Source organism: Xenopus laevis, chromosome 1L (assembly GCF_017654675.1).
Source record: "Xenopus laevis strain J_2021 chromosome 1L, Xenopus_laevis_v10.1, whole genome shotgun sequence".
In the NCBI taxonomy this organism is placed as follows: Eukaryota; Metazoa; Chordata; class Amphibia; order Anura; family Pipidae; genus Xenopus; species Xenopus laevis.
Window position 1 is genome coordinate 55,255,605 of NC_054371.1, and position 16,123 is coordinate 55,271,727.

Sequence of the window (16,123 nt, forward strand, 5' to 3'; positions counted from 1 at the left end):
TCAAAATTCCATCATGGCGTTCCTTGAAGTGTCAAGGGACACTATGATTGGTCTACCAATGTAGAATCTCTTGCAGGGGCTGGTAATCAAATACACCACAAACGTAGTATGGCAATTAATAAAACTATATTTTCTGGTTAATCCTTTTGTTTACTGTTTAGGAATGACAAAGTGGCATGTTGAGCATTTAGTTTTAGAATATTAAACTTAGAACATTTGAAATACCAGCCAGGTGTCAACCTTAGCACCAAGATGTATGTAAGAGTAGGGCTTTCTGAAAACTCTCAGCGTAGTACCAACTGAACCATTCTAGAATGGGATCTGCTAATATAACATGCAAATGGTTATTCATAATCTGTTTCACTTCATTTAATGCCAAATTGTATTGCATACAGTACCCAACTCTCCAGTTTTGCTCTAATCCCCTACAATCTTCTTTGTGAGAAAATCATTTATTTTCTTAGTTTGGGCAAATGTTTTGCTTCCTTGAACACCAATTTATATCCCTTTTCTTGGAATCTCCTTTCTGCTTCTACACATTTATTATTAAAGTCAATCTTCCTAGAGCAATTTCTCTTTGCCCTCAGGAATTGGCCTTTGGAGATATTCTTAATGGAGTTTAATATTATGGCCGTCTTTACATTTAGTAGCCCATTTCTTTCAGTGGGATTCCGATGTAATTTGCTCTCAGACTTACTTCATTCACAAAATAATGTCATCGAAATAATGTATCTTGGGTTTTCTCCTATTTCTGCTGTATCACTCAATTTCAATTCATTATGATTCAAACACCTAACAAATTCTTCAGCATTCCTCCTGTTGCTATCCCATATAAATAACAAGTCATCGATATACCTAGTATAAAATACTATTTTTTTTACTGCTTGAAGCTCATATATATTCAGCTTCACATTGTGCCGTATAAAGATCATAGGGATCAAATGATGGGTCAAATTTACCCCTCATTACTGTGTACAGCCTCCTGTATAAAGTGAACAAAGGTGAATAAATATACCCCTTTATGACATTTACTTTACACCATTGTTTACAGCATGATAAATAGGCCCCTAAATGTTTGAAAATCAGTAGATACAGTACCTATTCCAGTGATGTAAGCAGTTGCGTCAGGAGTTTTCCATTTGAATGTTGGAACATTTGGGGTCAGGAAGGAAAATTTGTGTGATGTGCTCCAGGGGAGCAGCGTGCGTTTTTACTTTTAAAAAGTTTAAAATTCCCCAGTGTTCTCTGTATCAGCGTATCACAGTGTGTACCCTGACCCAGAGTTTGCATGCGCAATAATGTTTGTGACGCTGGATTTAAATTATAAGGAACAGGCATAGCGTCATACGTTGCCTTACTTTGGTGTGAAAATTTGGAATTAAATTATCAGAAACAGGCATAGTGTCAAAACCAGAAATTCTAGACACAAGGAAAGCTTAAGCAAGGTCAGGAATACACTAAACCAGATTGGGCCCTGAAACTTTATTGAAGGTTATATTTATTTAAAATGTTCACTGCCAAAGTGACGTCAGCGAATCCTCTGACATCACGACACAATGTAGTGAGGTTGTATGCATTGTGCACAGTGGCAAAACATTATTGTGTGCGCCACATCAGGGGACTGGCATGTCTAGAGGTAAGAATATGCTCCCCCCTACCAAAGAGCATCACAATTTGAAAGTTGACCTGATTATAGATTTTATTTTCACAAATTTTCACAGATTTTGCAAGGATTGAACTTGATGTATTTACATTCACCTGTAATATGTAAGGCATATATCACTGAATATTATTGATATATAAAAACCCATAAAAATGACAGAATCTACATGTTCACATGATTATAATATGAAGACAATAATGTCCTGTGCAAAAAAATCTAAATAAAAGTACATGAAAAGACATCAGAGCACTTGTATATTCCTTATTCACAAAGTATTGTTGTTATTCACTTACTGTAACTTCCAACTGAACTTGTTAAAATGAGTTTAACATACAGCAATATTAGCAAATGTGCCATAAAGACATTTTCTAGACATGGTGAAAGTCAGCCTTGAACATCCTGCCTTCAAATCTTAATGTGTCTGTGTTTAAAATGGGAATTTATATTTATAATGTGAATTCTTCTCTTGGAGCAAACATAATACCAAGTTTTAAATAATTTGTAGATATATAATTGAATCATTCATGTCTATGTAATTCTCAGTTCTATTTATGCCATTCTGAATAATGTAGAACTCATTAAAATCAGAAAGTTTGAGCTAGTGGAGGGGACATTTTAACATCACATAAAATAAATCCCTCTACCTCTAAAATGCTCATTTATCACCAAGTAGCAATCCATTTTTTATTATTTTAGATCAGATTTATGATGTTTCTTCTTTTTTTTTACACTGATTATCTGTCAGAATTTATTCTGGAAGTGATGTCTTTCAAGACAAAGGCTTAGTCCAAGGCTCACACGTATCCTATTCAGTCTTCAGTCTTTTCAGCAAAAATTATTGGCTGTACAGTCCAGTGGCACCAATACACAATAAATCAGTGGAGCAGTAAGAGGTAATTGAGTAACAGTCAATTGTACGGGTCAAATTTGTAAGAGGTTTCACACTTTTGTTAAATCCGAGGCAGCAGTACTATATTTGAAATTTAATAGACATGTTATAGAGATGAGTCAAAAGAAAAAGATGGGCAGATACGTAAGTTGAATGTAGATAAACAGTAGCTAGCACAGACTAGGCAGGCAATTTGCACCCTATAACTCAAGCCACTAGTGAAAAAAAATTTCATTCAAGTAAGCCTTTACCTACACATTAGTAATCCCAATAAATTGTAGTTTCCTCTTCTTTACTGACTTTCTGGCATCATAGTCAAATATAAAGACCAGGATATAACATCCTTGTACACCAAAGCACCATCAACACATACATAGACTACATTCCTGGCTTGTACCTCTCCTGCGAATGACATTACAACATAAATGAAAACATTAACATTCTCACAAAGTTTGCTAGAGCATGTCAGTACTGTACAATGAAATTTTTATGTATTCATTTTATGTATTCCTCTGTTCGGTGTCCTCTTCTAATGCTTTAATTTTCTTTTCAAGAAGTAAAAAAACAACATTAATACAGCCTAGGTTCATTATGAAAGAATTAAGTTGAAATGTAATGTGTAATCTGTGGTATTCTCTGCCCTGCTCTACCCTTACTGTACAATGCTGTGAAAGCTGAAGGTGCTTTATTAAATCTGTAAGGAAATCATGAATCCTAATGCGAGTCTAGGGTCTCACAACAGAAAGTCTGAAAAATATTAAAATATATACTCCAAATAAAAAGCCTGGTTCCAGGAGATATTCCTCTCTGGAGCTGATTATAGTGACTAAGCAAAGATACCTGTATTGGTGAGTGAAGCAAAATGATTTTCTGTGAAATAAGGAAATATATTGCGAGTAGGAGATATAGATCTTTTTTTTTATCCATTCACTTGAAAACATTTTAATCCTAATAATGAGTTATAGAGCTTGTCATTATCTCAGTGACACTGATCCTTAGCTGGTCAGGTGTCAAGCCCCACTAGAGCCAATGGTTAAATTGTTCTAAATTGTAAGGCATGGTTTTTCATTTCATATGCCCTAAATCTTAGCTTTTTTTCAAGGGGTTTTATGCTGCTGGGGTTGTGTCTGTGATCAAGAGTTGAGAAGCCATTGTATTTATTTATTTTATCTGATAAAATGATGGCACCTTTTATGTCTTATTCTCCAAGGCGCTGGGTTTGTGCCTTGGCACTATAAAAAAATGACATCCTATTTATTATATTTTATAACAATCTCTGACAAAAACATGTTTATTTTATATGAGAAAAATGTAAATGTTAGCAGATCATATACATTTCCAGTGGCAAGATTTCTTGTGGCAGAATAGTCTTTTACTAGAGTAAAAAGCCCAGAGAAAAACAAGGGAGTTGATTTGAAAAACAATATTGAAAAAAATAAATGACATACCTGATAGGGCAGCTTCATTTTCAATTGTGGTTAATAATCTTATGAATTTAATGACACAAAAATAGTATTTTAAAAACACAACAATATGTGTATCAATTTTTATTTTCAAATAAAAATGCTACTATGCAACCAAGAGGGCCATCTACTGTACCCGTTTGTCGACAATCCTCTGATCTTGAGAAGTAGTAGTCTCCAGCTAAATTGCTGCTGATTGATCATGGTATGGTGTATTAAGTAACTGCTTCTTAGAGATGGATTTGGCTTCTTTCTCCCAGTGTCACAGTTCATTGCTTAGAAAAGATTGCCAGGACATGTGACGAGATGCTATTGTAAACTACTCTACCTCAGAAAAAATCGACTTTTTGTTTATTTAGTTTATCACTTTGCCATGCAAATTATCTACCTATATTTGCATGTATGAACAAAATAGTCCTCCTCCTATGTGTGAAAAAGGTAAAAAAATACACCCTCCAGGCATTTTCATGTAAAAAAACAGTGCATTTATCAAGCTGAATTCTAGTACTTTCACATTTGGGTAAATTTTAAGCGGCTGGCATAACAAAACGCTAAAGGGCAGATTTATCAAGGGTCGAAACTCAAAGTACAAAAAACGTAGATATTCGACCATCGAATTAAAAAACAAATTTGGCAATCCTGCAGTCGAATAAAAATCGGATGATTTGAACGATTTTAGCTATCGATCAAAGGATTTTTATGAGATGTGCAAAGACTTAGAAAATGGTTGTAGAAGGTCCCCATAGGCTAACATAGCACTTCGGCAGGTTTAATTTGGCGAAGTATTGAAGTCGAAGTTTTTTTAAAGAAACAGTACTTCGATTATCGAATGGACGCATTTTCAAACGATTGTTACTTCGAATCGAAGTCGAAGTAAATTAGAAGTCGTAATATCCTATTCGATGGTCGAAGTATTCAAAAAATTACTTCATAATTCGAACTTTTTTAACTTCGAAATCATTTGCTGTTCAAATATGTTCATGGCTTGCAAAGCATACTGTGATCTATTTAATAATGCTTTCTTTTCATTTCTTTTAGCCTAAAAATGTTGAGTTGGAATGGGTGACTGAAACAACAGAAAACTGATCATTTTTATGTACCTACAATTAATAGACTTGCTTTATGTTAATGTTTTTACAGTTATTAGTTTAAGAATGTACCTTAAAGATTCCAGCCTCCATAAGGATTTGCTCTCAAATCCCAGTAATAATTTATCAAATAGCAGTGATGTAGGGGTTTCTTTATGTACTTTTGCAAAACACAAGGGGTCTAAGAATTTAAGGCTGATCAGAAATACAGGCACTCAGTCTCAGATTTCCATTATCAGCATCTTTCTTTATAAATATCCAAACATTTTCACATAAATACATTCCAAAACAATATAAAATGATTTGTGTTAATTGAAAAAGGAACTCAAATTGCAGTTTATAGCGAAGACAAAATTAGAACTAGTTTTGTCAGCTTTTTACACCACAATGATAACAGAGGCAGATGGGCTCAAATTTAGCTAGGCATGTCCCTTAGGATCTGTCTACAACCTTATGCCTGTAGTTTTCTATCCAAGAATAATGGCCCAGTTTAACAAAATTAGCTGATTAGTGGAAAAACCCAGTGCATAATAAAATATTGCTATATATTATTTGTGTATGATATGAAACCAGTAATCTCATATTACAATGCCCCATGCAAAAAAGGACACAATCTGCCATTTCCTTGCACTTTGCCCACTGAGTTGGGCATTATACAAATAGCCGCAGACCTCTGTGCTCCTTTTTCAAGAGTAGAGACCTGCAGACTACCCTTTAAATTGAACGTGACCTATGTTAGTCTGTGCTCAATTTAAAAGAGCAGACGGGAGTGGCAAGTAGGCATCCACCCCTCCCACCCCCTACCTGCACCCACCTTGCTTGTCACTAGTGCTGTACGTGCTGGCACTGCACTTATAGCTGTTATCCTGCTCTCAGTGTTGAGCACCGGGGGGGGCACAAGTACCTTCCCAAATGAGCACTAAGGGGCACACTGTCTATAAGCTCAGAAAGTGACAGCAACAAAAAGCATGTGCAGTCAATCAGCAGAAAAAGAAGATGGGAGCCACTGAGGGCATCTTGGAGGCACGGATCTTCATTGCTAAAGGCCTGTGGTTGCCTTGGGCTGGTACAGAACCCCAAAACATAATCTACAACATATCTAACTAATTCTTCTGTTAAGCTGTAGTTCTCCTTTAAGGTATGGAGATCCTAATTACAAAAAGATCCCGAAAACCCCAGGTCCCAAGCATTCAGGATTATTATCCCTTATGGATAGTAGTTTTGTCTGCCTATTGGGTTAGAAATTCTAGAATGTGGTTTCCTCAGTGGCCCATTAGAGACAATTCTTTAGCTCTTCATTGACCCAATCCATACTTAAGGTGGCCATAGACTCAAAGATCCGCTCGTTTGGCAACATCGCCAAACGAGTGGATCTTTCCCCGATATGCCACTAAAGGCATGGCTATATCGGGGGTAATTCGAACGTTCGGCGTATGGCCGAACGATCGAATTGCGATGCCCCAAGGGGCTCTGACGGGTCGGTCGGTTAAAAATCAAACCTTCCCGATCGATATCGTGGCCAGATATCGATCGGAAAGACCCGTCGGAAGCCCCCATACACGGGCAGATAAGCTGTCAAATCGGTCCTAACGACCGATATCGGCAGCTTTATCTGCCGTGTATGGCCACCTTTAGTTTTGACCTTCCCATTAGATATAAAGCAGTGACGTGCTAAGCCAAATAGATTAACATAATCATGGAGGTGGGGGTGAGGTAAATGTTACAGCAGCATCAATGACCCAAGGCAGAGTCTCTCTCAGCAGACATAACATAGAAAGGAATGTTTTACAACCAGGGAACTCTGGTGTTTATGTGTCTAAATGGTGTAAAAGGGGTTTACAAGTTGGGGACACAGTGACGAAGAGTGCTTTGATGGGGTGAAAGGTCAGAAGAAAGGAGTGAAAGAACTCCCGGGTTGGGAACAACAGGGGAAAACAGGTGAAAAAAAGCCTACGGTAGGGCAAAGGTGGAAAAAAGGCTGCAGAGTACTCTGCTGGGGCAAAAAATTTGTTACATTGATCAGAGGATGGAAAAGCTAAACTATAAATGTATGCACTGGTTGGAGATAATGTAGTGGGGAAGAGGTAGTTGAGCATAACTCCAGCAGTGTACTACACATAATTACTTATAGACTTCCATTACATGTTTTTGTTTTTTCTCCCTCATAGCATGTAGGTAATTTGGGCTTGGATTGCCTTCCAGTCGAACTGTATTGAATTGTATTTATTATATATATCCTCTCTTAAGAGCTGCATACCCTTGTGGCCCTGTATAAATAATTGCGAACACAAATTACATACTGTACATAATATCAAACACTTAGATAAATCAGCACTTTAGCAATATTGATCACAGCATGAAACCATATGAAATGGTAAGAAAGGGAAGAGAAAAACTATAATTTCAGAGAGGCTTACTTTAATCATTTAAAGAAAGCTATGAAGTTGATTAACTAGGACAACGCTCTCTATAAACAAAGGCAGTGATTGGAAAATAACATACGTCTCTTTTTTTTATTAAATAGTGACCAAATAGCATGCATACAGTACATTGTGTACTTACTATAAAAAAATATTTTATACAATTGCAGAAAAAATAAACCAATGTGGATGAATATGAATTTATCAGAAACAAGAAAAAACCTTATATTATATAAAAAAAATAAAAGGAATTGCATTATTAATAAAAGAGAGGACATGCAATAATATAGATTTATTGTCCAAAATTCAGAAAGCTCCAATCTCAATTTTCAGATTTTTCTGCATAGTAATATACTGCAGTAGTAGTGGACACAATTCCATGAAGTTCAACTGTTTGTCCAAGTGAACCTGTCTGCTAGATAATTAACAGTATTATAGACATATGGATATTGGGCCAGATTCAGTTGATGAGAAAAGCTTATCTCATAATTCAAATCCAGATTGTCCCATAGAACCAGATGCAATTCAATGAGAAAAAAATATCTCAGCATGTAAGGGGAATTTCCCAACACAGGCCCCCAACATAAGAAAGTCGAGAACACCAGCTCTTAAAAAAATGAAACTTTGTTTATTTTCTTGTACGTCACTGGCAGTCAGATACAAAACTCAACAGACCTTTCAACAGTCATTTCCACTTAAAGTTTTACAATTGCTTCCCGACTTAGTAGTCTGTGCATTACCACTCAGCGATTAGAATAGGTTTTCTTTTTACTCACAACCTGCTGGTCCTCATCGGTCTGGCTCGGTGATCCGGTGCACCACTACACCCCTTCACCATTCCACCAGTCCCCCGCTTCGATCATCCGGCACTCGACCAGTGCCCCTCCGGCGGGTACCAGCCACCTTGACTTGAAGTCTTCTACTTCCACCCTCTCTTGCCTAACAACCTCACCACTATCACCCTATCTTGGGAATTATTCCCCAGATCCTAATCAGACTACGCTCCTTGTCGGGGCAAAAGACTACCCTTTCTTTCTCCCTATCTCTGACACGTAGTGCCAGCTATTACTGAAGCTTCCTATCTAGTTAACTACCTGATTCCGGGCCGGTATTCTTCTTCTCAACGAAACTCTTGCATCACTTCGCCTCTTCCCATCAAAAGCCTCTGACTATGGGTGTGGGTGCCCTTTTATACCCAATTTGGGGGAATTCCCTCTAGTGGTACCTTGTGTTTTTTTTAAAAAAAATAACCATTTACACAGTTTTACATAAAAACTCTCATTAACATCACATAGTTCACAAATAACATTTTAACTCTTTCACCCACCCACAACACAATTCACTCTCTTACATGCATTTATCACATTAAGGGGTTCATGTTATAAAAGATACTAAGACTCGCCCGGGGCAGTAACCTATAGCAACTAATCAGCAGGTGGTATTTAGCAGTCACGTGTTTAAAAGCAAACATCCTATTGGTTGCTATGGGTTACTGCTACTGGGCAAACTTAGGGGCAAATTTACTAAAGGGCGAAGTGGCTAACGCTAGCGAAAATTCACCAGCTTTACATCATTTTGCCACTTCACCGATTAACTAACTGGTGCTGGTGTAAATTCGCTAGTGAAGTGGACCTACTCTAGCGCTACTTCGCACCCTTACACCAGGCGAAGTTGTGCTCTGGCGAAGGGACCTAACTACGCTAATTCACTAAGTTGCGGATTTTCGTGAACGTTACCTCTTGCACCATACTTTACTTCGCCACCTCAGACCAGGAGAAGTTCAATATAGTAGATAGGACTTGCTTCAAGAAAAGTTCCCAAAAAACGCTGGCGTCTTTTCCTTTTATAAGGGTGATAGGCTGAAAAAGATCGTACATTTTTTTGGGGGTACCCTCCTTCCCCCCTATATTTCTTAACATATGGCACCTAAATTATACAGTGGGCACATGTATAGGGCAAAATAACATCTCTATTTTATTTATGAAGGCTTGTGTAGTGTAATGTATTTGCTGGTACATATATGTCCATTGTACTTTAACTTGGCGCCGTATGCAAATTAGGCATCGCCAGCGTAACTTCGAACCGCTGATCGTAACATCGCTAGCGCAACTTTGCAAACGATCGGTAACTTGTGCGCAACTTCGGATCTTTGTGAATTTGGACAGCCCTTGCGAATCTACGCCTGGCGAAGTGTGGCAACGTCAGGAGAAAGGCTTTTCCCCTAAAATTGAATCTCACGTGATAAATGATAAAATAATGTTTTTCTCATTGATCTGAATCTGATCCATTATATGTTATAAGAATATATATACAGTACTACTTGATGTTAATTAAGCTAACATAAACAAATGCTGGTAAAAATAAATTCTATAGTTCTTTTTCTTTTTAAAGTGTTTTAGGTAGGATTAAGGCATGATTCTCCATCTTAAAAAAACACCCTTTATACCGTACCTGTACTTATAAAAATATTCACTGAAGTTTTTGAAGCTCTACCGTTTTTGTCAAGCTTTGCAAATATTAATAAAGATAAATGGTATTAATTTTTTAAACCGGAAATTTGAGTTTTGACTGAAAAATACCCTAGAAAACTTGAATTTTTAGGGTAAAAATCAAATCGACCTTAAGTAACCCTGTTAATCAAGTATATCGATTTAAATATGAAGCTGTATGAAGATGTGCAGAACATGAGCCCCACTGTAGCATCATTGTGACTCATCAGGGATTATATCTTTGGTGACAGCTTCACGCTCAAACTAGACAACAACACAGCACAAGCAAAACTCTTTTAGGTTTCACAACAGTCATTTGTAATATTGTTTTGCATGTATGTATTCCTCAGCATAATTTAAAATAAAAAACAAAGCCTGTTTTTCAAAATCTTTCTAAAGATGTTTTCATAAGAGAATACTTTTATAATAAAATATGTAAATCCCTAATCATCAATAGTCTAGGGGTTTTTTTTTTTTTTTTATAAAACTGAGCTTTCATTAAGCCTCTTGTTTTTCTTGCATTGGATAAAATTGAAAACAGAATCTGATTTACTGGAAAAATTCTCTTTCAAATCCTAAAGACGGTTATCACGTAGCAACTTAATCTTCTTTGTCTGTAGCTAAATTTATCCGTAGCTTCTATTCTAATCTGTCCTTCTAACCTTGACCTGACTAGTTATTTTCTACTCACTTGTTGTCTCTGTAATCCTTATATCAATATATACAGCACAAACATGAAAACTAATACTAATTACTACTAAGACTAATTAGATATGTATTTATTGTATGTATAATACATTATTACAGGTCTGGGATATGATATCCAGAAACCCATTATCCAGAAAGTTCCAAATTACAAAAATGCAATATCCCATACACTCCACTATATCATAATAATGCACGTTTTTTAAAATGATTTTCTTTTTCTCTGTAATAATAAAACAGTAGCTTTTATGTGATCCAAACTAAGATATAATTAATCCTTATTGGAAACAAAACTGGCCTATTGGGTTTATTTAATGTTTACATGATTTTCTAGGAATAAAGATCCAAATTACGGAAAGATCCTTTCTCGGGAAAACCCTAGGGGGCAGATTTACTAAAGGGCGAAGTGACTAAGACTTGGCGACGATTCGCCAGCGTTACCGCTTTCAGGCACTTTGACGATTTACTAACGTAACTTCTCTAGTGAAAGAGACAGACGCTATCGATCATTCGCACTCTATCACCAGATGAATTTTCGCTCTGGCAAATGGACGTTACTTCGCAAATTCAATAAGATGTGGATTTTACTGAATGTTTCCTCTTTCGCCAGACTTGCCTTTGCCAGCTCAGACCAGGTGAAGTGCAATGGAGTGCATAGATCTTCCTCAATCTTCTGTTACTTACATCATATTTTTAGTAGAAAAAGTTTCTAAGTCCCAAAAAACGCTGGCAACTTTTCCTTTTTTCAGAGTGATAGCCTGCAAAAGTCCTTAAATTTTTTTTGGGTAACCGGGTTCCCCCATACATTTTCTAACATATGGAACATAAACTATACAGTGGGCTCATGTGTTCCCTGGACTTGTGTAAGGTAATATATTTGCTGCAAATTTATAATTAACTTTATAATTCCTGCCTTTTTCAAATTAGCCTGAGCGAAAATCTCTAACAAAGTTGCGCTAGGCAGAATTGAACGCTTGCACATTTTTGCTTTGATTGCCAAAGTAACGCTAGTGAAAATTCACCAGCATTCAGCGCCCGGGATGCAACTTCGCATTTTAGTAAATTAGCATTGTCTGTGCAAATTTCCGCCTGGCAAAGTGTTGCGATGGCTGCGAAGCCGTCGCTGGCGAATTTTCGATGATTAGTAAATTTACTCCTAGGTCCCAAGCATTCGGGATAACAGGTCCCATACCTGTATAATATATTGAGGAACACTATGATATGGAGTACTGTATAATTTTACAATATCGAAAAGTACACACATAGGAAAAGCAAGCATTGTTATAAATAAGTATGTATATACAGAGATTAAGTGCCATGTGACATAGTAGGAAGGCAATCTCTTCCCTATAGAGTTTACAATCTAAGTGAAACATACAGTAAAACATAACAAAGAGGTAAATAGGGCCTTGCCCAAAAGAGCTTTCAATCTAAAAGAGGAAGGAATTGAGAAACAAGGTGTGGAGATGGGCAAGATCAAAAGTAAACAAGGTGATGGAATGGGCTTCAGTAAAGAATCTGGCACATATATGCACAGGTTAGGGCAGATCAACTACTGAACTGGAGAATCAGTGTTACTAGAATGTCTACATTTTTCAAAACATTTTTGTTTGGAAATTGTGATAGTCAAGAAAGCTTTTAATAAAATGTATGCAATTATCAATTAAGATTTCATGTACTAGAGCTCAGCATTAGCTCAGTGTTAGAACTAAGCATCTGGGCTGAGCTCTAACACTCCTCTGAATATCCACTAGAAGGTTATGTTTCAGCGTACAAAATAAATGATGTAGACGTAGAAGTCTTTAAGGATTGGTACTGGTTTTCTTAGAAATAAAAATATGCAGGATCAGTTGCCTCTCTTGTCGCCGACGAATAAATTCGCGAAACGGGCGCGAAAATTCGCCGGCATCTGTTTTTTTTTTACGCCACGCATTTTCGACAAAAAAACCGATGCCAGTGTCAAAAAACGGCCGCCGGCGTCAAAAATGAGACGCTGGTGCTGTTTTGCAAAATTTTTGCCATTTCGCGCAAATTCGCCCATTACTAGTTCTCAGTTGAAATACTATTTGCAAGAGATACACTGGCAAAATTCAATTTCTAATGTATATAAAGCATAGCTAACATACAACAAGGTTATTTTCATAGAAAATACAGTATAACCAGGACTAAACAAAACATCTTACTAATCTTTCCCTTGATATACCCCCTTTTGAAATATAACTGATAGTACTTTATCATTAACTTAAATGTTTAGTTCTTTTAGTCATAACACATATCATATTTCTCTAACTATATATTATTTATGGGTTGCTACTGGAAAAAAACCATCAAATTATTTCACACATGCACGTCTGTGATATATACAACACCCTCTCCTCTGCCTATCAACACCTCAGTTCCAGAGACCAGTTGTAGCATTGAGCCAAACCCCTTAGGTACCTATGCCATCTGTTCCAACTGTTATCTTTCAGCACATTGCTGGGTATTGTTTATGTAATGTTATGGACTAAATGACCTTATTTTATAATTGACATTACTGTCAGAATTCAGTGTTATAAGGAAAAGAAAACTTTTTCAAGGATCTTCAAGTGCATATATTGTTTCTACTAGGGATGCACCGAATCCAGGATTCGGTTCAGGATTCGGCCAGGATATAACCTTTTTCAGCAGGATTCGGCCGAATCCTTCTGCCCAGCCGAACCAAATTCTAATTTGCATATGCAAATTAGGGGTGGGGAGGGTAATCGCGTGGCTTTTCGTCACAAAACAAGGAAGTAAAAAAAATGTCCCCTTCCCACCCCTAACTTGCATATGCAAATGAGGGTTCGGTTTCGGTTCGGTATTTGGCCGAATCTTTCACAAAGGATTCGGGGGTTCGGTCGAATTCAAAATAGTGGATTCGGTGCATCCCTAGTTTCTACATATTAACCCACTTCTTTTAGCCCATGTTTTTCACAAAAAAATATATATACATATATACAGGTATTGAACCTGTTAACCAGAATGCTCAGGACCTGGGGTTTTCCTTACAAGGGATCTTTCCGTAATTTGGATCTTCATACCTTAAGTCTACTAGAATATCATGTAAACATTAAATAACCCCAATTGGCTGGTTTTGCTTCCAATAAGGATTAATTATATCTTAGTTTTTGGATGAAGCACAAGCTACTGTTTTATTATTACAGAGAAAAAGGAAATCATTTTTAAAAATCTAGATTATTTGGATAAAATGGAGTCTTTGGGAGACAGTCTTTCTGTAATTTGGAGCTTTCTGGATAACAGGTCACACACACACACACACATATATATATATACACATACATATATATAGATAGATAGTGATGGGCGAATTTGCGCCGTTTCGCTTCACCGAAAAATTCGCGAAACGGGGAAATATTTGCAAAATCGAGCCGGCGTCTTGTTTTTGACGCGAATTTTCGTGGGTGTTTCGCGAATTTATTCGCTGGCGGCGAATCGCGCAAATTCGCCGCGAATTCGCGCCTGGCGAATAAATTCGCCCATCACTATAGATAGATAGATAGATAGATAGATAGATAGGTAGATATACTGCAGGAATTGAATTTAATAGCATTTTTGGGGAAACAATTGGTGAAATATGTGGAAATTATTGTGAGATAAGTTCTAAACCTCAAAATATTGATTTGATATATTGTTTACTGCTGTCTCTTGATACTGTCTCAGATGGCAATCACCACCGTGCTCTACTGATTTACAGCACAATACATCTTTTGTCCTGTTAGTTGTAAAATACGCAGTTTCTTAAAAAGATGATGTTTCTGGATATGAAAACATTTTGTAAAATGATACCCTTTGCAGAACTAGAACAGATATAGCTTAGATGGTAATTAACACTCAGAGAATGGCTCTAATAGAGATGTTCCACAATTTTTTTTATTCAAAATACAAAACATTTTTCTCGTCACTTCCTATAACATATAAGAACTGTTATCCCCAATATATTATTTTATTAAGCATATCTTCAGAACAATCCGTAAATGCACATAACCTTAATCAGTAAATATTGTATAGGTTGTATGCTCTATTGAGCAGGGCCCCATGTCATTTAATATTTGTATGTAATCTGTATGTTTTATACATACACACTTCTCTTGTACAGCTCTGTAGAACTGGACTCAAAGACTAGTCAGCAATGTTTTTTCATACTGTCTGTTGGAGAACCAAGTCATACAGCTACCCCCATGAATGCAACCCTGACTGTGTTTTTCATGGCTGTGTTAGTGAGGAGTTGGAGAGTGAGGCACATAGGCATTCCTGCTGATGCCCCCTACCCATCAGGTCCGGACTGAGAATTAAAATAGGCCCTGATGTAGTGGTGCATAACAGTTTCCTATTGTAGTCTACTTCCTTACCCCATCTGAAATGGTATCTCCCTGGTATAAGCTCATCAGGAAACTCTGGCAGGAACCATCTTTAAAAGGGATTGAAAGAAAAGTGCTTAAAACTGGGGCATAAAAATGATCTAAGCTCCTTATACAAAAGCTAAACTATAGACTACCACATGAAAATGTACAGTATATTCTTTGCCTCCTTTGTCACTTTTAGTAATCAGTTCAGATGCTCTCTAAAGATTATAGATCAAGGATGACTCTTCTGTTTTCACTCCTGTATAGAAAGACCTGCCTTCCATACATTTTCCTGCTACATGATGAGCAGGCATTATAAAATGTTGGTAAAATGGATATTATTCTCTCTCTCTCTCTCTATACTGGCAGAGTGAAATAATAATACCAACATATTTGTTCTCTGTAGAGATTCTAGGTACAAGAATTTCCCCAGAATGTTTGCAGAATGTTGTCCCTTTTATACTGGAGTGAGTTTGTATAATTATACTACTAAAGGTATGGGACCTGTTATCCAGAGTGTTTGACACCTGGGATTTTCCAGATAACAGATCTTTCTATAATTTGTATCTTCATACCTTATGTCTGCTAGAAATGTATTTAAGCATTTAATGAACCCAATAGGCTGGTTTTGATTCCAATAAGGATTAATTATATCTTAGCTGGTATCAAGTACTGTTTTATTATTACAGAAAAAAAGGAAATAATTCTTCAAAATTTGGATAAAATTGAGTCTATAGGAGATGGCCTTCCCGTAATTCGGAGCATTCTGGAAAATGGGTTTGCTGATAACGGATCCCGTACCTGTACTGCATTTACAGTACATCACCTATGTACAGTACACTTTAAAATATGCGTGAAAAGGTTAATAGCTTCTAATTTAAAGCATTATTATAGTCTTGTACTTTATTGTGAGACCACTGTTAAAATACCTTATTTTCTGTTTCTTTTTCCTTGCTTTTTAGCAAGACAGATATCACGAGAGCACAAGAAACAAAGGTAAGTTGACATCTTTTTCATTTTG

The 16,123-nt window shown here is 36.7% G+C and overlaps 1 protein-coding gene across 2 annotated transcripts in view; it reads left to right on the top strand.

Moving 5' to 3' along the window:
- The window catches only part of fstl5.L (follistati like 5 L homeolog), a 286,103-nt gene that overhangs the window by 61,552 nt on the left and 208,428 nt on the right, over positions 1–16,123 (top strand). For both annotated transcript variants that reach the window (XM_041589323.1, XM_041589325.1), the window contains exon 3: positions 16,065–16,098. In XM_041589323.1, the coding sequence (XP_041445257.1) occupies positions 16,065–16,098 (34 nt within the window). The remainder of the gene's footprint in view (positions 1–16,064; positions 16,099–16,123) is intronic.